This window comes from Eleutherodactylus coqui, chromosome 6 (genome assembly GCF_035609145.1).
Source record: "Eleutherodactylus coqui strain aEleCoq1 chromosome 6, aEleCoq1.hap1, whole genome shotgun sequence".
NCBI lineage: Eukaryota > Metazoa > Chordata > Amphibia > Anura > Eleutherodactylidae > Eleutherodactylus > Eleutherodactylus coqui.
Window position 1 is genome coordinate 83,597,625 of NC_089842.1, and position 25,617 is coordinate 83,623,241.

Here is a 25,617-nt window from a genome sequence, read left to right on the forward strand (position 1 = left end):
CCATCCCATAGGTGTCGCTGCAGAGTAATTGTTCCATCTTCCTTATTGGTGTAAAACTGTAACGTGTAAATCCAATGCACTTGGTATATAACTGATCTCAAAGTAAAAGCTTCAGTCCAGTTTTTTTTCTATCTCCCCTTTTCAATTGCATTTAGAATTTTAAAACAAAGCAAAAATAAATGATAAAAAAATGTTTATTTAACATTTATTTATTAAAAACATGACCGATTCAAGCTCATACATATAACAATAGACTTCACAATTTTTCTATGATGGTGCATGTGCACCAAAACTGCGAGTTTTGGGCACCAGAATTCTGGAGTCCAGGAGTGCTTAAATAGGCCCCATTATGCATTTTGAGATTCACATATAACATCTGTCTATAATAAATACAGAAAGAAGCCTTAGGGATAATCCATTTACAAATTGTGTGTCAATAAAAGGGTCCCTCATTAAGGACCCTTATCAAGTAACTAAAATAGTGAGCAGCGACAAACAGCGTCTTACTCTAGAGGATGTAGCACACCTATAGATGCAATAATTTTAATAGAAACTGTGTGATGCCACCCTTGTAGTAGTACTTTAGGGGAATTGAACACTTGCTTCAAGGTTCCTCCACCAATCACAGCAGACAACTTTGAGTTATAGTAGAGGGCAATCTGTTACCAGCTTACTATCATGGAACCTTTGTAAAAAAAATGGTCGAACAGGAACCTCAGTAAGCTAGCCAACCACTGGGACAACCAGCCATTGATCCAATCAGTATGGTCATCAATTTATCTTCAAGATTGAGTTTGATTTACTGTAGTAAAGTTTCTCCAACACTTTAACAGTAGCCTTTAATCAGGGGTGTCCTCAGTGTAGAAGCACCAAACAACAAATTTGTTATTCTTTAATAAAACATCGTTAATAATGATCATTGCCAATTATCTTTTCAAGTCATTTAGTCCAGTGATAATGTGTACGGGAACCTTTATAGTCAAACAAGTTCAAATGTGACTCTCACTTAGACCACCTGGGAGTCAGATGTAGACTTGGTCTTACTCTGGAGGTCTTTATGCACTGAGTCCTCACTGAAAGCTTTCTCGAATATGGAATGGATAGACCTCCAGAAATTAACCCTAAAGTCCCGACCAATGAAAACATAGAGAAAAGGGTTGACACAGCTGTTCATGAATGCCAGGCTGGAGGCAAAAGGAATACCAACAATTACTGCTCTCGCCAAATAATCATCATTCCTAGCGACTGCATGCAATTCCAGAAAGGAGAAAATATGATAAGGGATCCAACAGACGAAGAAAGAAATAATCACTGCAATTATAACTTTGAAAGGCTTGCTAGAGGTGGTCATGTGGTTTCTTTGGATACGTAGGGCAATCACAGAGTAACATGTGACAATAATGGTGAAAGGAATAAAAAATCCCACGATGAATCTCGTTATAATTGTTCCTCTGTGGCGGGAAATACCAATATCTTCTGATTCTCCAAGTTCAAAATTGTTATAGCAAGAGGTTCCATCTATATACTCAAAGGTGTCTCTGAAGATAAAGTATGGTAAGCTAAACATAAGAGCCAGAATCCAAACACCCATGACGACAAATAAAGCCAGTCTTGGAGTACGGTGGTTTTGACACCAAACTGGGAAGATGACCGAGATACAGCGATCAATACTGATGACGGTGAGCAGGAAGACGCTTGCAAACAAGTTGATGAAAGCTACCAGACTATTGAGCTTGCACATGAAGTTCCCAAAGAGCCAGTTGAAATTATTAGCCAGGTAGATTATACTCAAAGGAAGAAATAATGTGAAAGTAAAGTCAGCAAGTGATAAATTAAGGAACCATATAACATTGACTGTCTTCTTCATCTTGAAGATTGTGAACCAGAGGACTAGGCCATTCCCAGTAGTGCCCAGTACAAAAGCCAAAGAATAGACCACCAGAGTGAAGTAATGGGATATTGAATAGTGTTCATCTTCATCATCATCATATTCATCAGAGATATTGCTAGAAGTGTTGTATGGGGATGTAACTTCAGAGAACGGATACAGTGTTGTGATATTCTCCATGACTTCTGTGGTGGATGGTTCCTCAAAAAAACTATAAATGTAAACGCAAAAAATATTATAAATAATTAAAAATTTCAATTTGTCCTTTGCTGTCAATGTAAAGGCACCGAAGTGCTTTGCTAATTTATCCTTAGTTTACCTGTACAGTCTTATGGAGCTTTCAGGAGGCTAAAACATTTACCAAACCTTATTATGCCAACCATTGTTCTTTATGATAGTAATCCTCAGGGTGTGACTGCCCCCCCCCTCCCCCACCACTACTCAAAACTGAGAAATGGGCACACAATAAACCTAATTAGCAAGGCTAACTTCCCATGGGTGAGCGTGATATTGGGCTGTGATTCACGGCCCAATATTGCGCGTGTCAACAAGCAATTTTCCTGCAGATGCAAGGTGTTTTTATCTCCAAAAAGGATTGCAGTGTTTCTCCTATTGATTTCAATGGGGAGATCTCACATAACCTGCAACTAACATGTGGCGTGATACTGCCACTGACCCCATTGAAAACAATGGGCGATGCGAGAGCACGCTGAAAGATAGGACGCAGGAAAAAAATCGCTCATGTATTAGCTCATTCAAAAGAATGGGGTTCATTTTCGTGTGAGTTTTGTGTATCTAGCAATGCACTAATCTTGCACGATTTTCTCGCCTGTGTGAAGCCAGCCTAATACTGTATCAATATTTTTCCTAATTATGCTCTTATATGACCACAAGCTGGTGCATATTATCTGAGGAGGAGATTAAAGAGGTGTTCCGAGTTATATTACTTTAGTAAAAGTCTGTTCTGCATGCAGTAAAATAACAAAATATAAAACAAAATACCGATAAATGTAAGGCTATGCACATGGGCGGGAGAAATGGATGTTACCAATTCACACTAAATGTGGTACCACTAGGGAAAAGTGATATGGAAAAAAAAATATTGGTACTAGTTGACTGTAGACTTAACTGGAACAATCAATGCCAGTCAGCTGCTGCAAAGGCAAATACAATCTTGGAGTGCATTAAAAGAGGTATAGGGGCAAGGGACGAGAACATTACTCTTCTAAAATACAAGGCACTTGTCAGACCCCACATGGAATACTATGTACAGTTCTGGACACCAGTGCTTAGGAAAGATGTTGCAGCACTGGAGGGAGTTCAAAGAAGTACAACTAAATTAATAAACGTAATGAAGGGACTGGAATGCTAAGAGAGGCTGTCAAAATTGGGATTATTTAACCTAGAAAAAAGAGGGCTAAGGGGTGATCAAATAACTATGTATAAATACATTTGGGGACAATCTGTTTATACCTCGGACTGCGATGGTAACAAGAGGGCATCATCTACGTCTAAAAGAAAGCAGGTTTCACCAACATAGAAGGGGGTTCTTTACTGTAAGAGCAGTGAGACTGTGGAACTCTCTGCCTAAGATGTGGTGATGGCAAAATCCATAGAGGAGTTTAAGAGGGGACTAGATGTCTTTTCAGAGAGCTTTGATATTACAGGATACAGACATTAAATAACCAGCGGGAATGTTCATCTGGGTCTTCAGAGTCAGGTAGGAACTTTCAAATGTTGATCCAGCAATTATTCTGACTGTTATTATGGAGTCAGGAAGGATTTTTTTCCCCAAAAATGGGCTAAATTGGCTTCTGCCTTATTGGGGGGTTTTGCCTTCCCCTGGATCAACAAGAAGGGGTGGAAACAGGCTGAACTGGGTGGACATTGTCTTCTTTCAGTCTAACATACTATGTATGTAAAAAAATGGCATACACTCACCTTTCCCCGCTCCCGCTGTGTCCGGCACCATTCCTCGGACGTCACGTTTGCAGGTTTTTTCCATGCTGTTTATGGGACATCACAGGCACAATGTTCAATAACCGAACTCAGTGATTGATCACTGAGCTCTGTTATTGGCTGCAGTGCCTGTGACGTTCATAAACAGGCTGGGAAAAAACTACAAATGTGACGTCAGAGGGGAGACCCAGAGCGATGGTGCTGGACACAGCGAGAGCCGGGAGAGGTGAGTATAAGTTTATTATTTGTTTTTTTTGCATTCAGAACACACTTTTACAAAAAAAAAAAAATAACTCAAAACACCACTTTAAGTTTGGGCTGGATTGCAAATCACCCAGAAAATCAATTTGGGTGAATTTCATCATAGTAACTCATAATGTGACTCAGTAGTGTGTATGAAAAATAACAGAATTCGTGGCAGCATACATGTGGTATAGGTAAAATCAATTACTTTGTTCCTTCCATATCTAATACAAATAAGCCTACATGCTTTTTCTTGCACTGCACTTTGCCCCTTTGCTGTAACTTCGGTGTATGATGTTGGGGTCATTAGATGACACACATGTCACCGGTGCCGTAAAATCATCAAATGTGAGTTTAATACATTTACATTGTTACAATGTTAAGTCTATGGATGGTGCTGCTGTGCTTCAGGCATGCGCTGGAATGAGTGAAGCGTTGCTAAGCAACACAACATACACTGCTAAGCTGCACCATACACTGCCCAACAAAGAGCGATACAGAGATAGAGAGACAGAATGAGAGAGCGATAGAGACAGAGAGAGCAATAGAGAGACAGACAGTGAGAGAAAGAGTAATGGAGAGACAGAGTGAGAGACAAACAGAGACAGACAGAGAGAAAGACAGACAAACAGAGAGAGAGACCTGTAGGCTTTTTTATATGAGATAATTGCTCCAATTACAAAGTGACATTCTAAATCACCTAACGAAGCAGATATAGAAGTTCACAATCACCACTTTTGAAACATTTTATGTTTGAGAAGCGAACATCGGGACAATCTAGTTCATTTAAAAAGGCTACTTAGACTGATACAGAATGTCCAGAGATTCTGAAATGGATTCAAGCGTCGATCTAAATCTTATTACAGATGCAGCGGACATCTTCGATTTTGGTTCAAGTTCAAATTAGTCTAGCATCCGGCTCCTTACAGGTGCTGGTACTACTGTGCCACTCAGTTTCTGCGGCCGTTGATTGCCATGGTTGGGTTGGTTTTAGCTTCAAGAGGTTTTTGATGTGTAGGAACACAACCCAAATGATTTGGGTGTTATACTGTGATGCTTAAGTGTTCCCTTAATTTTTTGAACAGCGTGTATGACAAACCCTGGGTTAAAGGGGATCCGTCACTTGCTTTAAGCCCTATAAATTAAGCCTATAGTCCGGGGATGCAAGTTTTATACTTGCCTACCCCGGTGTCGGCACTGGAAGCCGCCGCTAATTATATAATGGGCGGACTATGTAACTGCGACGCTCAATGCATTGGGCAGCAGCTTCCAGCACTGACACCAGGGGAACGAAGGAGAAGGTAATAATGAAACTTACACTACCGTTCAAAAGTTTGGGGTCACCCAAACAATTTTGTGTTTTCCATGAAAAGTCACACTTATTCACCACCATGCGTTGTGAAATGAATAGAAAATAGAGTCAAGACATTGACAAGGTTAGAAATAATGATTTGTATTTGAAATAACATTGTTTTTACATCAAACTTTGCTTTCGTCAAAGAATCCTCCTTTTGCAGCAATTACAGCATTGCACACCTTTGACATTCTAGCTGTTAATTTGTTGAGGTAAGCTTGTGAAATTGCACCCCACACTTCTAGAAGCATCTCCCACAAGTTGGATTGGTTGGATGGGCACTTCTGGCGTACCATACGGTCAAGCTGCTCCCACAACAGCTCAATGGGGTTCAGATCTGGTGACTGCGCTGGCCACTCCATTACCGATAGAATACCAGCTGCCTGCTTCTGCTGTAAATAGTTCTTGCACAATTTGGAGGTGTGTTTAGGGTCATTGTCCTGTTGTAGGATGAAATTGGTTCCAATCAAGCGCTGTCCACTGGGTATGGCATGGCGTTGCAAAATGGAGTGATAGCCTTCCTTATTCAGAATCCCTTTTACCCTGTACAAATCTCCCACCTTACCAGCACCAAAGCAACCCCAGACCATCACATTACCTCCACCATGCTTAACAGATGGCGTCAGGCATTCTTCCAGCATCTTTTCATTTGTTCTGCGTCTCACAAACGTTCTTCTTTGTGATCCAAACACCTCAAACTTGGATTCATCCGTCCACAACACTTTTTTCCAGTCTTCCTCTGTCCAATGTCTGTGTTCTTTTGCCCATCTTAATCTTTTTCTTTTATTGGCCAGTCTCAGATATGGCTTTTTCTTTGCCACTCTGCCCTGAAGCCCAAAATCCCGCAGCCGCCTCTTCACTGTAGATGTTGACACTGGTGTTTTGCGGGTACTATTTAATGAAGATGCCAGTTGGGTACCTGTGAGGCGTCTGTTTCTCAAACTAGAGACTCTAATGTGCTTATCTTCTTGCTTAGTTGTGCAACGCGGCCTCCCACTTCTTTTTCTACTCTGGTTAGAGCCTGTTTGTGCTGTCCTCTGAAGGGAGTAGTACACACCGTTGTAGGAAATCTTCAATTTCTTAGCAATTTCTCGCATGGAATAGCCTTCATTTCTAAGAACAAGAATAGACTGTCGAGTTTCAGATGAAAGTTCTTTTTTTCTGGCCATTTTGAGCGTTTAATTGACCCCACAAATGTGATGCTCCAGAAACTCAATCTGCTCACAGGAAGGTCAGTTTTGTAGCTTCTGTAACGAGCTAGACTGTTTTCAGATGTGTGAACATGATTGCACAAGGGTTTTCTAATCATCAATTAGCCTTCTGAGCCAATGAGCAAATGCATTGTACCATTAGAACACTGGAGTGATAGTTGCTGGAAATGGGCCTCTATACACCTTTGTAGATATTGCACAAAAAAACAGACATTTGCAGCTAGAATAGTCATTTACCACATTAGCAATGTATAGAGTGCATTTGTTTAAAGTTAGGACTAGTTTAAAGTTTTCTTCATTGAAAAGTACAGTGCTTTTCCATCAAAAATAAGGACATTTCAATGTGACCCCAAACTTTTGAACGGTAGTGTACATCCCCAGACTTGTCATCTAGCTTAGCTTAAAAGTAGGTGACAGATTCCCTTAAAATTTAAATGAAAAAGGGATTTGGGGATATTATTGCACGACAACCTGTAGTCACCAGTGCCAAGCAGCTGCTGCCAAGGCAACTAATTGGATGTTGCAAAATACAGTATAAAAATATAGTTTTACCTCTTTCCAACCACTAGGTAGATCCTATATGGAATATTTGTAAAATTTATAGCTAGATGTAGTATAGCTGAAGCAAGAGGGTCACAAAAATAGTGAATCGAATGGATGTACTGCAGCCCCCAGAAAAATCATCAAAACTTGGGTTATTCTGTTTGGAAAGAAGATAGTTTAAGGTGAGCTTATAACTATACATACATACTTTAAATCTCTGCCAGGCTGGGGTTTGTCGGGCACTGCAGTGGGAAAGATCCTGACTAATCTGTAGTAATCTAGAGATCCAGGGTTTATTCTCATTGGCATATTTGGAATAAGCCGATGATTGTTACTTCTCTCTCAGGCTGAGAAAAATTACAGATTGTGTTCACTTATTCTGGATCAACACTGCAGAAGAATATGTTAAACTAGGTGGAATTGTGTTTTTTTTCAGTGTTGCTATGATACAAAGTTATACATGGCATTGAATTAAAATGGAGTGGCCACTAGGTGGCAGTGTTTAATGGACTTTGAATGAGTAAACGCAATGCTTACCAACTCCTGACTTCTACTGTCTTTTGACAGTCCTAAGTCTGCAGCGACATCTTTTGAAGTCATTGCTTTAAAGCTCTTTAATCTAGAAGAAGCAGGCTGAGAGCCCGGCTGTCAGAGCTAGGCAGGGACCTTCAGGAAAAAACAGAAGTGGCTCATAAACATTTCTGTCTCCCCTTTACTAGCTGACATATCACTGGATAGTAGAGGCAGTGACTGCCTCTATCATGGCACACTTTAGCTGCTGGGTTTGTAGACCCAGATCACGTCTGCTAGTGATTAATGTTAGGACAGGAGGAAGTTTTACCCTGTGAATGGCGCTCCCATAAATGTCCCAGTTACAGTGGAAAACTCTGCAGAATAAAAAAAATGACAAAGTTTTAAATGGGTTGTCCTCAACTTGAAAAACATTTTTTTTTTACTTTTTGTACGCTTTGCACTTAAAGGCTCACTCACACAGGTGCATTGTCATTGTGTATTATGCGCATATCTTTCATGCATATAATGCGTAATGCTAATAGCTTATTGATTTTTATTGTGCGTATTATGCACGCAAGTAGAACTGCAGCATGCCCTATCTTGGTGCTTATTACGTGCGGATACATGCCAATATAGGCTATGGGGATCAGAAGTACGAGGCAAGTACTTGCTGTGTACGCGCATATGAAAAATATGCGGTAAAACACATGCACATACACCTGTGTGAGTATGCCCTTTTCACCTAAAAGAGAAAAAAATCTAAAAAAAGATATTGAAAACAGCTCAACATGTCACAAAAAAACACCGATATTTTTTTGGCAGCCCAAGAAAAAAAAAAGAGTATTTAGATGTATAACGTTAGTGGATGAGTGGAAAAAAGTTGTGGAAATGAAAAAAAAAAAACATTTCTGTGGTTTATGAGGAAATGTGTCAGTTTCCTATTTGGAAACCTGCTGTAATAAATCGTCAAATCATTTGTTTGTGTGTCTTGTAGTAATATTTCCTTAGTGCCTGTTCTCTACAGTTACAGTTCTGCGCTGTGTCGTAATATTACACTAATCCGCTCTCAGATTCAGGCAGTGTAAACTTAAACCAGGCAGTCTGAAGATTTATCACAGCGGCTCATGCTGGATGATGCATTTAGTACATCTGTTCACTCTTTTGTCAAAGTTTATACCACTTATTGCTTGGCTTATGACAAAAGAGTGTCCTGGCCAATATACATCAGTATACCATAACAGAACATATGAAATAGTATAGCAGACAATGCCATTCCATCCAATAGTGTTCTTTAAAAAAGAGGGGAAAAAAACATACACCATATGTCACACACATGCTTGTTTTTTTTTACAATCGGAGTGTATGAATGATGGTTACATTGTATGCCATTCATAATCAACTTCCATTAAATATACTATATATGTCTATAAGTGTCAGTGATGTAACAGTACATATATGGACTTTTATCTCTTGAGCTTTCCCAGGCAGAGATCTCCAGGTCTGACAGCCCTATGCTCCCCACTGGCAGGATGCAGTGTCGTGGGAAAGGCTGGTAAGGAGTAGGCTGTTGTTCTTGCTACGGTTTCTCAGCTGATGGTAAGCAACACAAGTTGCAGAATACGATGCAGATGACGGAGTTACAAAAAGAGGAACTTTTATTAGAGACAAATAACAGAAGAAGATCGATATTATGCAACTTATGAAGCAATGCAAATAAAACAAGTAATTGTCCCAGTACCATTTGTAATCCTGAATATGACTAATTATGGCCTACAGCGGCTATCCTATGAATGCCAGGAAATAATAGTTTTTCACACTTTAGATTAGATAATTACAATTTTATCAACACATGAATGCAATAAGGTAAGTTAATCTTGAACACAGTAATTGTAATTGTAACACATAATTGCTTGCTGTCAGTATGACAAAACTGGGAGGCAGTTGTCCCTCTCCCTGGGTACAGGTACTTGGCAGCTGCACTACTGATCTTTATCTCATTTCTCCCTGCTTCCTACAGCCACTTTCACTGTCATCTAGTCCCCAGTAAAAGAAAAAAAAATGCCAGAATTGCTGTTTTTTGTTTATCTTGTTTTCCAAAAAATGGAATAAAAAGTGGTCATAAAAGCATATATACCCCTAAATGATAGCAATGAACACCACAGACTGTCCGATAGACAAGTCCTCATACAACTCCGATAATGGAGAAGTAAAAATGTAATGGGTCTTGTGTCAATGTAGCGACACAAAAACAATTATAGTAAGAAAGCAAAAAAAGCTTTATATATTTGGTATCACCGTAACTGTACTGACTGCACAATACAGATAAGTCATTTGTACCACACAGTGAATGGTAGGAAAAATCAAAGCCCAAAAAACAATGATGGAATGGCTGCTTTTTTCCACTCCCACCCTCCCCAAATATAAAAAGAGTGGGGGGAATTATTAACATCTTTACACCAGAATTCTAGCATTAAAAAAGTGTAAAAAGTCATGTATTATTGCAGAAGTCCCACTTGCCCAAATGATTGAATTTTTAGAAGTTTATACTGACCTTGCCACATTTGTAAAAAGTAGTCAGGGCTGGGCGGGAGCAGTGGGGTCACCTGTGACCCCTCAAATTCACAATAATTTACAACAAAAACTGGCAGAATTTACATGCCTTAGATTTCAGCACCTGGTGTACGACTAGCTACACCAAATATAATAAGAGTCTTGCACCTATTATCACATTTGGCACATTTTATTTCATTGCCACTTATCTAAGACCAACATGCAAAACATTGATCCTTAATAAATGTGCCCCTGTATGTCCTTCCTGCTCCAGCAATGTGGTATAAACATTTGACTTTAGTATAGATGTCAAACAAATGATCTTTGCAATAAATCTGAGTTTATTAATTCGTACAACTAAAATAGCACAATATGTGATCTGTTATATTACATGGGACTGCTGGTAAACCTACTTCATTATATTCACTCAGAGAGATCGCTCAAGAGAGAAGTACTATATTCAGCTCAGCTAGATGCATCCTTAGCATTAGACTTGCTCACTAGTTACATGGTAACAATACAATTCTCTGTAATATCTGTATTTTATGAATAGTAAAGTAACTTGTGCTGAACATAAGAGCCCTAAGTCTTCCCCGTTATACCTGTCACTGCCCATTCCCTGGCTGATACATTCTATGTACATTGCTTACTTACTTGCTTATCTTGATGACCTGCTTCTTGTTGAGGTACTTTGCTTTCTAAAAATATTCTCCAGATGTCTCAACTGTATATAAACCCAACCGTGACATCAGCCTTTACATCAGGAGCCTGAGTCAGCAGACTCTTACTGTCAATAGGAAATCCTCTTTTTTTAACGTAAGGTATCCTGCCCCCCAGTAGAGGTCCTATCAGTGCTGTGAACCTGGATATTGATTTAGCCCCCAAAAAACAGTGAATCTCTGATAGCCAACTGCTCCACAAAGTAATCTATAGTAGGAGTACAGTTTGATGGGAATGAACAGATCAGTAATTGGGATCACATGATCCGTTTTCCCTGTTTGTTATGTTGCTCAACTGCAACACATAAACTATGTACAACATACAGGAAATGCTCCAATTGCCTTAACCACAGAGAAGATTGTGTCACACTGACCAGAGGGACCAAAAGTGACCAAATTGACTTACGGATTTACAGTCACAATATACTTAAAGCACCATGCAGAAGTATTCACCCCATTAGAATTTTCCATTAGCATATTTTTTTTCCTGTGATACAAACAATAATTAAGACAAAACTATACTGTGCATAAGTATTCACAGCCTTAAGCCCATACTTTGTGGAGCCACCTTTTGCTGCAAATACAGATACAAGTCTCTTGGCACATGAAGACATGGGGACTTTTGCTCCTACTCCTTCAAGTTAAATGGGCTGTTGCAGCGTCCCGTAGGGTGACTCTGGACACATGGCATACGTTGAGGAGCGAGGAGGGTAAGATGCTGGCATGTCACGGCAGCACTCACCACACTTCCTCCCGGAGCAACGCACATAGCCTTGCCTAGGGCAGCGCTGGGCCTCTTTTGGACACCACCGTCATGGGGATGCCCAATAAACTGGGGAACAGTGGTTGTGGTTGTCACGGGTGACGCCACCGTTCCGGTACCCCCTGGCATGAACATCGGCGGGGAAATAAACAAGCCAGAGACAGGAGATATAGGACCTCAGGTCCCCGGGAACTGTCAGGGCCTGGAATAACTTTTACTTAAAGAATAAATTTTAGCGATACAAGGCATAAATGACAGGTTTGAAAAGTGCAGGAAGTAGGGAAGCTAGAGTACCTCCACACGGCAGACCCAGACTTCAGGCCACCTGTGTTTGACTAAATAAAGACCCAGATTTCAGGATGCTTGATCGAGTACCTTCACTAGGCAGTCCCAGACTTAAAGATGCGCAGGCGTGAAACAAATAATTGAGTACTTCTGTACTAGGCCTTGAAAGAATGCACTTGGTCTCTCCTCACTCTTTTGGGTGCTCATTCCATCATCATTCTTTGAACATGCATTCCAGGAAAACCTCTCCTCTTCCTCCATACTTCACTACTCGAGGGTTAAAGGTACCCCCATGTAGCTGGCACTCTTCAACAACTCTTTCCTGCTCTCAAGCACTTGCATTTATAGCCTCTTTCATACCACGTGACAGGATAGAATGGATACATTTATAGACAGTCAGCTAACTTTTGCAGACATTAACTCATTATTTGCTACAGCTGTGCAATACACATACTAGAATGCCAAGACATTTTTTCACAGTGCATCTACATAAGACATTACATGTATGACGCTTATGGAGGGGGCAAGGATGATGTACTGGGCCACTACACTGGGTTGGTGTACAGCAGTCTTCAGGTCATGCCACAGCTTCTCTATTGGATTGAGGTCTGGCTTTTAACTGGGAAATTCCAAGATATTTACATGTTTTCCCATAGGGCATGTACACATTTGCACTATGGATTCAGCTGTCCTTCTCCATTATAAGAAAAGGAAAATGGAAACTGTTGCTTAATGAATCTGTCTTAGGGCTCCCACCCACAGGCGATATTTTCTCCTCTGCGATGCGATTCAAAAGTTAAAGTCTCGCATCGCAGTGTGAGAAAAAAATCAGGATGACGCCAGGATATCAGCATCACACCGACATATCGCCAGTCTTTTCAATGGGGCCAGCGGCAGCAGCGCTAGCCCCATTGAAAAGAGAGGGAGAATGCCGGGGACTTCTGCCACAGCTGTAACAGCTGTGACAGCTGTGGCAGGAGTTTCCTTCATCCCTGCAAGGACTGCGGCGATAAAGGAATCCTCTGCCACAGCTGTGACAGCTGTTACAGCTGTGGCAGAAGTCCCCGGCATTCTATTCCATTGCTTTCACTAAGATCGGCACTGCTGCCGATCCCATTGAAAGCACTGCTTTGGCAAGCCCCGTGGAATGATTATCGGGGAGGGCCCTTCCCCAATAATCTGCCAAAAGTGTGAAATTTTTTTTTAAAATTTTACTCACCTCTCCTGCGCTCAGCCGCGTCCTCCTGCTGGCTCCCCGGCACTGCTATGAAGCTCTTTTAGCAGTCGGGGATTTAAAAATCCCCGCCTCCTGAAAGGGCTGTGCAGATTGGCTAAAGGCTCAGGCCTCAGTCACACGGGCGTAAATACACGCGTATATACGCGTGTAAAAAAAACGCGTGACCATGTCCATTGCCACCAATATGTTCTATCTTTTGTAGGTGCGTTTTTACGCGCGTATATACGCGAGTATATGAGACGACTCAGGCAGAGAACTTTAGAGTCTCAATCAGGATGTACAGTTTGGGTAAATGACAGTGTGTATAATAAAGGTGGATCAATGCGATACCTTGGATCTCAGCAATTTATGAGGCCCATACATATACTTCTCCCTAAAGACATAAAATAATTACATGCTGGGAACTGACATCAAGTAGAGAGGGCTGCTATGAAGGGAACAAGGGAAGAGGAAAAAACATCACTCTCTTCATGACCCATGGACGGCAAAAACTTTGTCCACGACCAAACAACATTTGAACGATGGGTCAGGGTGGAACCCTGGTTCCCACGCATAACACAGTCATCTTGGCATTAGTTCTTCATGAGGGGGACCCCAAGTAAAACTTTTGGAACCACTTTATGAGTCCCAGCTTATTACGTGGTACTCTTTCACGTCCACCTGCAAAATACTTAATCAATTCGTTACAGTACATAGCATTGAGCGAGCGAGCGAGCGAGGATAAGTCATTTACTCGGGCGACCCTCGCTCTTCTCGAGTAACTGCATTCTTGTCCGAGTGTGCTCAAGGGGGGAGTGGCAGGATGCGGTGGGGGATAGCGGGGGGTAGTGGGGGAGAGAGTGAGAGACATCTCTCTCCCCCTCCCCCCGCTACACCCCGCCGCCCCCTGCTCACACCCCCCTTGAGCACACTCGGACAAGAATGCAGTTACTCGAGAAGAGCGAGGCTCGTCCGAGTAAATGACTTATCCTCGCTCGCTCGCTCGCTCAATGCTATGTACTGTAACGAATTGATTAAGTATTTTGCAGGTGGACGTGAAAGAGTACCACGTAATAAGCTGGGACTCATAAAGTGGTTCCAAAAGTTTTACTTGGGGTCCCCCTCATGAAGAACTAATGCCAAGATGACTGTGTTATGCGTGGGAACCAGGGTTCCACCCTGACCCATCGTTCAAATGTTGTTTGGTCGTGGACAAAGTTTTTGCCGTCCATGGGTCATGAAGAGAGTGATGTTTTTTCCTCTTCCCTTGTTCCCTTCATAGCAGCCCTCTCTACTTGATGTCAGTTCCCAGCATGTAATTATTTTATGTCTTTAGGGAGAAGTATATGTATGGGCCTCATAAATTGCTGAGATCCAAGGTATCGCATTGATCCACCTTTATTATACACACTGTCATTTACCCAAACTGTACATCCTGATTGAGACTCTAAAGTTCTCTGCCTGAGTCGTCTTTTGTTAAGCCAAGAGAGAATGTAGTGGCCAAAAAACAAGCCACTACAATAAAGTAATAGGTGAAGGATTATTAGGCCAGCCTTTATCTCCCTTACTGAGATAGTGCACCATTATTTGAAAAAGGAAGGTCTGTTCAGCAACCTGGTTCACATAGTCCACATTAAATTGCTAAATTCCCCCATAAAGAGAGAATTAACAAATGTGGGTACTTTGTAATAGCCGGTCTGAATGAACACCAAGGACGGCTTTATTTGAAGAAGGGGAGGATGTAGTGGCCTGGAGTGGACACTTCATAAGATTGTGTATAATTACATTTTTATGCATGTAACTTTAAATGAGTACTAATAATACTAGGATTTTTTTGATTAGAGAACCTCAGTTGGGAAAAGGTTAAGTGTATTCTGCCTGATAACCACTGTGTTTCCCCATTGACTGTCAGTTGCCGTAGTCCCCATTGGCCATTCTACCAGATGGGAACAGCTTTGGGATTGACTGGCAGATAGTAGGGTGACAGCGAGAACATGCCCATTATTAGAGAGAAAAAAGGGAAAGTCCCGCACGGAAAAGCAGTTAGGATTTTCAGTCAGAAAATCTGGCAGTTAGTTGGAGTTAGGAGTTGGAGCCAGTAGGAGTAAGGCCTCATGTCCACGCGTGGGTCAGATTCGGTATGTGGGAGCCCACATCGGTATCCAACCCTGCCTGCGGCCAAGGACTGTGCGTACCTGAACGAGTCTTCATTGCGGATGTGTGCAGAAGCACCCGCCAGTGCACTGCCGCACATGTGCACTGGACTTTTTCTTTTTTTTTAACTCCTGCTTTCCTGCAGAATCCGGACGGGCCGCCGATCAGACAGCTTCCATTGACTTCAATGGAAGCATCCGTTCAGGAACCACATTGAAATGGAGCATGCTGCAATTTGTTTTCTGGACCAAAAGGTACGCAAAACAAATACACATGCTTTAATTCAGCTGCGGACGCCCATGTTTCTCTATGGGCGGCTTGAACTGCGGATCGTCCGCATAGGGCATTCCGCAATTTATGTCCGCCTGTGGACATTGGGCCTTAGAGAGAGGATCAAGTGAGAGAAGGAGGGTGATAGAGGAGTTAATGCTGTGAGAAGGAAAAGTGTTGTTTAGTACAAGAAAAGATTATAATAGCAAGAAAGACAAAGAAAGCCAGTTATAGCAGAAAGATATAGAAAGGAGATTGTATTAAGAAATGAAAGATATAAAGAAGGATTCTATATATAAAGAAGGATACAGAAGGAATATTATAAAAGAAAGATAGAGAACAAGTTTTTAATAGAGAGGAAAGAGACAAAAATATATGACGAAATATATGAAAGAGACAAAATATAATCAAACTCCCCATTGTTGATGTTAGGAAAGTGGATGGACTATACATCTGAATAAGAAAACTATGAATAAACAGCGAGTTGTATTGTTTCACCCATTACTTGATTCCTGGAGTTCCTTCTCACCTAAGACCAACTGTACTGAACCACATACTATACCACCCTCGTGGGGAAGGGACTACAGCCCCCAACAAACCATTCCTTTAAAGTTTGTTTATAGTGGTCCCAGGGTGGGAGTGAGTCTATACCCAGCCACCTCACACTCGGGCCTTGCTATAGACTGGCATCACGACAAAAAAATTAACAGCACCATTATTACTTATTACAAGTGTTCTTGCCAGTGCTGTTCCCACCGTTCGGGGGAGCGCGGGTGGATAGCCAGTGTTAGATGTATCTGACCTAAGCTGCCATTCGCATCGTCAGCACCCCCATCTGGCATGCTGCATGAGTTTATACTGCTAGAAGGTAAACCTCCGTCCCAGTGTCAAATCTCTGACATACAGAAACAGGTTTTGCATTGCACATTAAAGTCCTCTGTTTTGTCTTAATTATGGCTTGTGTCATAGTACAAAAGCAGTTGGCATGTTGCGTAAATCAGAGGATACAAAAGCCCCCAAAAATCCATTTTAATTCTCAGTTATAATGCAACAAAGTAGGAAAAGCACCAAGAAGCTTAACACTTTTGCAAAGAATTGCATTTAACAGCAACATTCTCAAAGTTTGTCTTATTAACTCATACTATAATACAATATTTCTCCATCCTTTCAGTAAAATGTGCTATATACAATGTCACTCTAAGTGACTAATTTAAAATTCTGCCTCATATATAATGTCCCACGGAGTACACCATACAAAATTATGTCCCTCAAAGGTCTTCCGAGAGTGCCCCATATAAAATTGTGCCGCAAATAAAATTATATCCACCAAAATGTCCCATATAAAATCATGACCCCACTTCTACGCAATTTCTTTCATAACGCTGCGCCCCCACAAGTGCTCTGACTGGCCCACTCGGGGCCGGTGATTCTCCGACCCCCTCATGCGCCCCCCTCTCCTCTTTCTCACATGCATACCATGCGTGCCCTGTCACTGCCATTCCTACCAGTCGCTCATGTACCCATATAATAAAGTATGTGGATGCATAGCTGAGTGGCATGGTATCACATAAAAAGATGATGGGAGGGATCTCTGTATTGTCCCCTGATATAGGTATACATAGTTATTAGGTCGCCCCTCAGACATCTTTTTACTAAACTAAAAAAAACCTAATTTTGATAACTTCTCTGGGTATTGCAGTCTGCCCCTTCCATTTATTAACTTAGTTGCCCATCTTTGTACCCGCTCAAACTCTGATATATCCCTCTTGCATAACGGTTACTTAAAACTTTACACAATTGATGTAATATTGAGCTTTGTACAGCAGTTTTTATTCACTGATAGTATGGTGGTATTATTACATCCCTATGTGGTGGTAATATGCGATCATAGTGAAGCAGCAGTAATTGGACCTCAGATAATGGTATCATTGGTGGTATTTCATCAGTCCTATTGAAATGAATGAAGAGGTGACTGCAGACCTGTGCTCGAATCAATGATGTCACTGTGGGTGGGAGAAGTCACCCAGAATTGAGGAGGAAGGAGGAAACGGGTCCCTCCCTTCTCAGTATCGTTGGGGATCCAGAGGTTGGGCCTCCACCAATTTATCAGTTTTCTCTCATCCAGTGCATGGGTGAAAACTTTAAAAAACATGAAGTTAACCCCATTAATTTTATCCTTATTTGCCCTTTCTACCGGATAATCATATACGTATAGTCGGTTAATATGATGCAATATTTCATGCAGACACTTCTAGTATGTGGTAACTTCAAGGATTCAAAGTCTTTGTGCAATCCTGAGTCAGTTAAAGGGATGACGGGCTTCCTCATCTCCACACTACCAAATGCTACCTTGCAAACAGAAATAATCCTGCTTCTGTGCGAACCAGAACCTCAGGCAGTTCGTCCTGGCCAAACTCACTAAAATAATCTTCTCCATAAATGTTTGTGCTTCATATATAAAGGTGATTATTTTGAAGAAGAAACCCACAGAAACACAGTGAAAACATGCAAACGGCATGCAGATGTTGGCCTTGGTCAGATTTGAACCCAGGACCCCAGCGCTGTATGGCTACAATGCTAACCACTAAGCCACTGTGTTTTACTTCTTTCTCCTCCTTTTTCTTATGAAGGAGGAAGGATAAAGAAGCATAAGGGCTCAGTGGTTAGCATTGTAGCTCATGCAGTGCTGGGGTCCTGGGTTCAAATCTGACCGAGGACAACATCTGCATGGAGTTTGTATGTTCTTCCTCTGGTGTTGTAGGTTTCTTCTTCAGAATAATCACCTTTAGACCGGGCTCACACGACTGAATAACAAACACTGAACTGCGTTCCCAATGCACCTACAGAAGACAATAGGGCTGTACGCGCGTAATACGCGAACATGCATTCTTTTTTTACGTGTGTAATTTAGGCAAGTGATGTATGCAAGTTTGAGTGGAACACTGAAAATCAATGTACTTATGTGAGCGTACATTGTGCATGGAATACAAATACGTTCTTGTGAGTCCGGCCTTATTTATATAGCACTATATAGCATTTCTGAAGGAGAGATTATTTTAGTGAGTTCGGCCGGGACAAACTGTCTGAGGTTTAGTTTCGTGCTGAACTGAACTTTTAGCAAAGTTTAACTAGAGACGGGGCTTGACTGTTTTGGTTGACTTAACACTAATAAATAGACATATTCCCATCATTCACTGCCTGTCACAATTCATACTGGGTGGTTCAAATGATATCCGTTACTAGATGTCTAGGACGATCCAGTGTGACACATGACTTGCTCCACACGGGCACTCCTTAGGCTGCTCTCACACAGGCTTCTGTTAAAACGCCACGTTTTAAAAGTGTTTTTGAATGGCATTTTCAAACGCATACAACTGCATTTTTTTAACGCAAATCATCATTACAATGGGTGATGAGGGCCGTTAAAAGTGTTGTAATGCACTAAAACAGAGCAGGCACTATTAAAAAATTGCGGCATTAGAAACGCCGTGTTCTAACACTCGTCTGCAAATCCCAGTTGAAATCAATAGAGGCGTTTTACAGCGTTTAGCGCAGCATTTGAAACGCTGCACTAAATGCTATAAAAATGGTCTGTGTGAGAGTGCCTTATAAATATGTATATGGAGCTACTGATGAAGTGCCCACCATTCCTCCAAAATATCACCGCCCGCTGTCTGTCTGCTGACTCTAATACCATGTCCTCCCTTTTTCTCAGAATAAACTTCTCAAAAAAATGACCTTCTCGTCTTTCCGCCTTCTACCAGCCGACATCCCCACCCCCCCAATATCTCCATCTCAGTATCCATCATAACTCCCAGATAACACGCCTGCTTCCTTGGAGTCACACTGGACTCTGACCTCTCCTTCACCCCTCAACATCCAATTCCTGGCCCGAACATGCCATCTGCACCTCAGGAATATTGCTAAAATCCGTCCGTTTCTTACAACGGAGTTGCTAAAAACATTCATCGCCCTCATCCATTCCTGACTCGACTACTGCAACTCACTGCTCATCAGCCTTCCTCACACCAGACTCTCCTCTCTCCAATCCATACTAAATGCGGCAGCTAGAGTCCTCTTCCTATCCAGACATATCTTAGATGGCTCTGCACTATGCCAGTCACTGCACTGGCTACCCATCCACTACAGAACTCAATTCAAACTCATCACTCTCACCCACAATGCCCTCCATGGCGCTGCGCCAACATACATCACTTCCCTCCTGTCCGTACACCACGCAGCCCACACACTCCGATCCACTAACACACTCAGACTAAACACCCCTCTTACACGAACCTTGCATGCTCACCTCCAGGGCTTCTCTCAAGCACAACCGATACTGTGGAACGCTCTACCCCAAAACATCCGGACAATCCCCAATCCACGAAACTTCAGACGTGCCTTAAAAACACATCTCATCAAAGAAGCATACCAATCCTCCTGATCTAGTCCCCCACCCCCACAACATGCCCGCTGCCCCTCTTTATGGCTCCCCACACTTTGCACTTTGCCTATCATGTACATCTCCTGCCCCTGTACCTCATTATCACCTCCACCCTGTTTGTTCCCAATTAATTTGAATACCACATGTAATTGTCGCATTGTTTGTGTTCCCCCGTGCTTTGAAAGTGCTGCAGAATAAGGGTGACTACTCACTACAGTTTTTTTTTTCACTGCGAAATTGGCAGCGTTTTTTTCTGCAGGGGTCTATGGGACTTGTAATGTTAAAATCGTAATTGCACAAAATCGCGATTTTGCGCGATCGCGATTTTAACATTACAAGTCCTATAGACCCCAGCAGAAAAGAAAACGCTGCCAATTTCACAGTGAAAAAAATCTGTAGTGGGTAGTCACCCTTAGTCAGCACGATACAAATAGAGATTATTAATTATTACAGGCATTGCTTGTAAATTCAGTAAAGGGTGGAGTTTGTTAATATACAACACTGGCCTGTTTGTGGTCCAATACCTTAAGACTTTCAGCTGCTCTTACAAACCAGTACTTCCATATACGATCCGGCCCCCTTCCTGGGATGATCAGGGCAAGCGGAGAGGGCAGCAAGACTTTCAGCATCCAACAGATGTGATTGTTGTGCCCTGATGAGCGCTGTGCCTCAGTTACACAACCCAACCCTTTTGTCACATTGCCCTCCTACATATATGGTGCTCAGGGTGCGCTCTCTTTGTTTCCCCTTTTTTCTATATACTATTGGTATTTCCAAGAACACTGATCTTCTGCCTGTTAAGGAATTCCCGCTACCCGGTGACACTTCCTCTTTTGATGGCTCCAAGAGATTTAAAGTGATAAAGGAAAGATATTATCAGCTGCACCAAGCAGATTAATAAGGAATTCACTTAGGGTTCAGCTAATTCCCTTTTGGGGAATTGAATGTTTTGTCAGATTATAGCAGATGTCCAAGTTGTGTAACGGTGTACTGTATGATACTGTTTTGTGTCCTTGATCTTCTGGTTAGTGCAGTTATCTGTGTGACACAGTATCTCTTGAAGCTAGGGGCGTAGGATCCTTACTGAAGGACCAGAAGCAGAAGTGCAGTGGTGCCACATTGTGTGGTGTAGATGAGAGCAGCCAAGTGAACCAGGCGTGTGAGAGAGTGCCCCTCACACTGCTGGAGAAGCCCAAATTATACCTATCTCATGGGCTATGATACTACAGCAACAGACCACCACAATGGTTTCTATTCCCGCACACATAATGCAGAGAGTAGTATCCATTTATTTCAATAGCTTCATTCTCACTTCTTTCTTTTGTGCCCGTTGTTTTCGCAGGCAGAAATAAATAGGACCTGCCCTATTCTGTGCATATTTGCACACTGAAGAGCCTCATAGTGGTCTATGGGAAGAACGCAGACATGCACATCTGCTGGTGCAGGTAGGCGCTAAAAGCAGTGCTTTCCCTGAATACATTGGCATTGTGATAGGCTAATTATCCATTTAAATAAGGGTAAAGTGAACAAGTGGTGCCTGCGCAAATACACTCAGTATATAGGCAGCGCAAGTGAAAAATACTCTCGTTCAATTGTGCAGGAGCTAACGCATTGCAATCGCTAGCAGTACCAGCACCAAAAGTAAGACCCTAGGGCACAGTTCCCCAACAGCTTATACCCATGGACAGTTGGGTAAGACACAGCCCCAAACCAGCTACAATTGAACAGAGGTTCTTTTCTTGAACCCCTTAGTGATCAGCCTATTTTGCACCTTAATGACCGGGCCATTTTTTTTTTTATTTCCTTATGTTCCAGGAGCCATAACATTTTACATTTTTTTGCTGACATAATCGTATGAAGCCTTGTTTTTGTGGAACCATTAGAAGTTGTATCTTCTAATGGTATTGCTTTGTATTATTTAACTTTCATTAATTTTGGGGGAGAGGATGGAGAAAAAACTCCAGAAATTCCACCAGATTTTTTAGGTTTTCTTTTATGGTATTCCCATACAGTATAGTTCAATCCGCCCTCCCTCCTTCGGAAGTCGGTAAAATGAGTACCCAGTTTGCTGGGGTTAAAAGATGACTCGGGAAGGCAATGGCATACCACCCCACAAAAACAGTCTGCCAAGAAAACGTCACCAATGTGATGTCACCCTATGAGTCGGTGATGGGGGCTTTACCTTTACCTATAAATGAAATGCTACTTTTATTCAAAATGATTACAGCAAAACCAAATTTATATAATTTTTTCATGTGTTACTTTTTTTGTACAATAAAAATATTTTTTTTTAAATAGTAACTGTATTTGCCTTGTCGTATTACAAGAGCCATAACATTTTTAATTGCACCAATGTAACTATGTGAGTAATTGATTATTGCACAATGAGCTTTGCTTTCCATTGCTTTCATTTTGTGGTAACTTTTTGATCTGTTTTTATTGCATTTTTTGCAAGACAGATAAAGCAGCAATCTTGGCATTGTTTTTTTTTTTGTTTGTTTTATCTATGGTGCTACCATGCGGCATAAATAATATGTGAAATCTATTCTTTAGTTCAATATGATTATGGAAATAATCACACAAGAAAAGCTCTTTTTATTTAAAAAAAAAAAAAGTTTGTATGTGCATCACCACCTTCCACGGCCCATAACATTTTATTTATTTTTTTGCCAATGAGCTTTGTGAGGCCTTGCTTTTTGCACGATTACCTGTAGTTTCCATTAATACTATTTTGTGGTACAAGAGACTTTTTGTTTTTTAATGCATTTTTGGAAGGTGGATGCTGGATAATGGACATAACATTTTTATAGTATGGGTTACTACAAACTCAGACATATGTAATATGTTTATTTATTTATTTTCTATGATAAAGGGTTATATTTTTTTTTTTAAATAAACTCTTGAATTTTTTTGACAGATACTTTTTGTACTTCAAGGGACTTGAAGATGAGATCAGTGGATAATATACTGCATTACTTCTGCAATGCAACGTACTATGCTTATGATGTCAGCTTATTGACAGACATGGAGACCTTGATTAGCCCTCTGGCTGCCTTGAGAACCCATCGGCACCCTGTGATCACTTTGTGGGGTGCCAATGGATACCAGGGGGAGCTACTTATTCCTATCACTCGCTTACAAGCCATGATCACTATTGATTGCAGCATTTAAGAAGAAGAGGTTTCCTCTGCTTCCCATCGTTTGAGCAGGAATCTGACAGCCAGGACCTGGCTCCTCTTGGCACCCATTGCAGTGTTGTCGACACTCCACAAGACAGTAGATAAGTGTCTGATCGGTGAAATATATGTACACTAAAAAGTTTAAAGTTGCTCTAAATTGTTCTTGTCTCTGCCAGCCTGCCTTAGGCCGGTCTCACGCAACCAGATTTAAATGGCAGATTTCGCGCATGTCGTCCGCACGGCAAAACGTGGGCATTGAAAGACATGTACTTTTGATTCTTCCTTCACACCATGGGCGGAAGAAAAATCGCAGCATGCTCTATTTTGCCACAAAATCCACGCGGACGGCCTCCATAGAAGTCAATCGAGTACCTGCGTCATCACTAAGTGATGGCGCAGGGAAATACAAACAAAAAAAACTGTTCTGTGCCTGACTGCCTGCCACGGTCAACCTCAATACAGGTTAGTGCCATACACAGAGTCACTGGCCAGGCTCAAGGCCGAAATCCACTGCTAGCCTCCCGCATGTGGAAACCGAACCATTTGTGTGGGGCGGGCCTTATTGCTACACCATCCCATAACAACCTGCACCTTACAGCCCCACTACAGGAGAAATTAAAGGGGTTGTCCCGCGCAAGCAAGCGGTGTTAAGCACTTCTGTATGGCCATATTAATGCACTTTGTAATATACATCGTGCATTAAATACTGGCCATACAGAAGTTATACACTTACCCCCTCCGGTGTTGGCGTCCCCGTCTCCATGGCGCCGACCGAAGCCTTCTTCTCCCTCGATTAGACGCGCTTGCGCAGTCTTTTCTTCTGTTCTGTTGAATGGGGCCGCTCCGGCGTGCTCGCGCCGCACAGGTCTTCTGCACATGCGCTGTATATTACAAAGTGCATTAATATGGCCATACAGAAGTGCTTAACACCACTTGCTTGCGCGGGACAACCCCTTTAAGCATTACATTGTGTTCATAAAATCAGTGGGCTATCCATATAATTAGAGATGAGCGAGCGTACTCGGAAAAGCACTACCCACTCGAGTAATTTGCTTTATCCGAGTATCGCTGTGCTCGTCCCTGAAGATTCGGGTGCCGCTGCGGCTGACAGGTGAGTCGCAGCGGGGAGCAGGGGAGAGCGGGCGGGAGAGAGGGAGAGAAAGATCTCCCCTCCGTTCCTCCCCGCTCTCCCCTGCAGCTCCCCGCTCCGTGCCGGCACCCGAATCTTCAGGGATGAGCACAGCGATACTCGGATAAAGCAAATTACTCGAGCGAGTAGTGCTTTTCCGAGTACGCTCGCTCATCCCTACATATAATGTATGGGCATACTTGGACCTTTGCCATTCTCTGTTCTTGCTTATAGAATTTTCCTCTATAAATTGAGAATTTCCTATTAGGGTATTTGTAAATAAACTTTTGTCATGGAATATAAAGTGTTAAGTTTCAGAATGCAGTAAGTGTATGTTTCTTACCTTGTATTGGACTATTGACCCTTAAATAGAAGACTAAAACCTATGCTTTGTAGTGTCGGGAACTAGGATTTTAAGATAAGAAGACAACAGACAAATTAAATAAGGCTAAGCTATGTTAACAGAGAAGACACACAACTATAGCAGAAATATTGTCCAATGCAACAGCAATATCCTGACTTAGATCATTTCTATGTCTGAGACAGGCCCTAAGAGCTTTGAGACTATTTTGTAGATGTCAATAAGTCTTGTGATCAATAAGTATTTTCACCTTTCTAACAGTAAACTACATAACACAGGACTTTGTACCAAGCAACATTTGGATACGCCCTCTTCTTTCTGTATAAAATTTGGCAATGTTGATAATAAAGTAGAATTTCATTTTAAGATTCTCACTGGAGAAGTGTCTTGGCATAACATGGAGTGATTTCATGCTATTGATAGATAATTGCTAGCAAATCTTCTCATCACGGGCTTCCATATCTACCAATTTGGCACCTGGCAACGAGGTCATCAGATCGGTACCGGTGTGGTCCGATAACACTTTCCACCACAGAAGACCCTTTTAATTGATAGACAGGACACTGCAATGTATTAGATAGCTGTTTATTAGAACATATGCATACTGTAAACATGACAAATGAATTTGTAGTATAAAAGTTTGGCAACATGCAGGATGTAAATCTAATACCTATAGGGGATATCCAGTCTTATAGAAATAAAGCTTAAATGTACAGTATAATATAACTTGCTTAGATTTCATTAGGGTGCCTGGCCACGGGAGGCCGAAGCTTTCCACAACATTGCTATGGAAAGCGCCGGCCCCATGTCCACGATTCCACGATTCATTGTGATTC

General features: G+C 41.8%; 1 protein-coding gene across 2 annotated transcripts; it reads right to left on the reverse strand.

The window, feature by feature from the left end:
- Positions 1–228: 228 nt before the first annotated feature.
- On the reverse strand, positions 229–20,741 carry LOC136631375 (chemerin-like receptor 1). 2 transcript variants are annotated; one of them, XM_066605649.1, is made up of 2 exons: positions 20,637–20,741; positions 229–2,099 (listed from the first exon to the last, which is right to left on the reverse strand). In XM_066605649.1, exon 2 carries the CDS (start codon positions 2,066–2,068, stop codon positions 1,007–1,009), a length of 1,062 nt encoding a protein of 353 aa, XP_066461746.1. In that variant the 5' UTR covers positions 2,069–2,099; positions 20,637–20,741; the 3' UTR covers positions 229–1,006. The 2 variants fall into 2 exon arrangements, with proteins under 2 accessions (XP_066461746.1, XP_066461745.1); XM_066605648.1 differs by lacking the exon at positions 20,637–20,741 and adding an exon at positions 10,916–11,008.
- Positions 20,742–25,617: the final 4,876 nt, after the last annotated feature.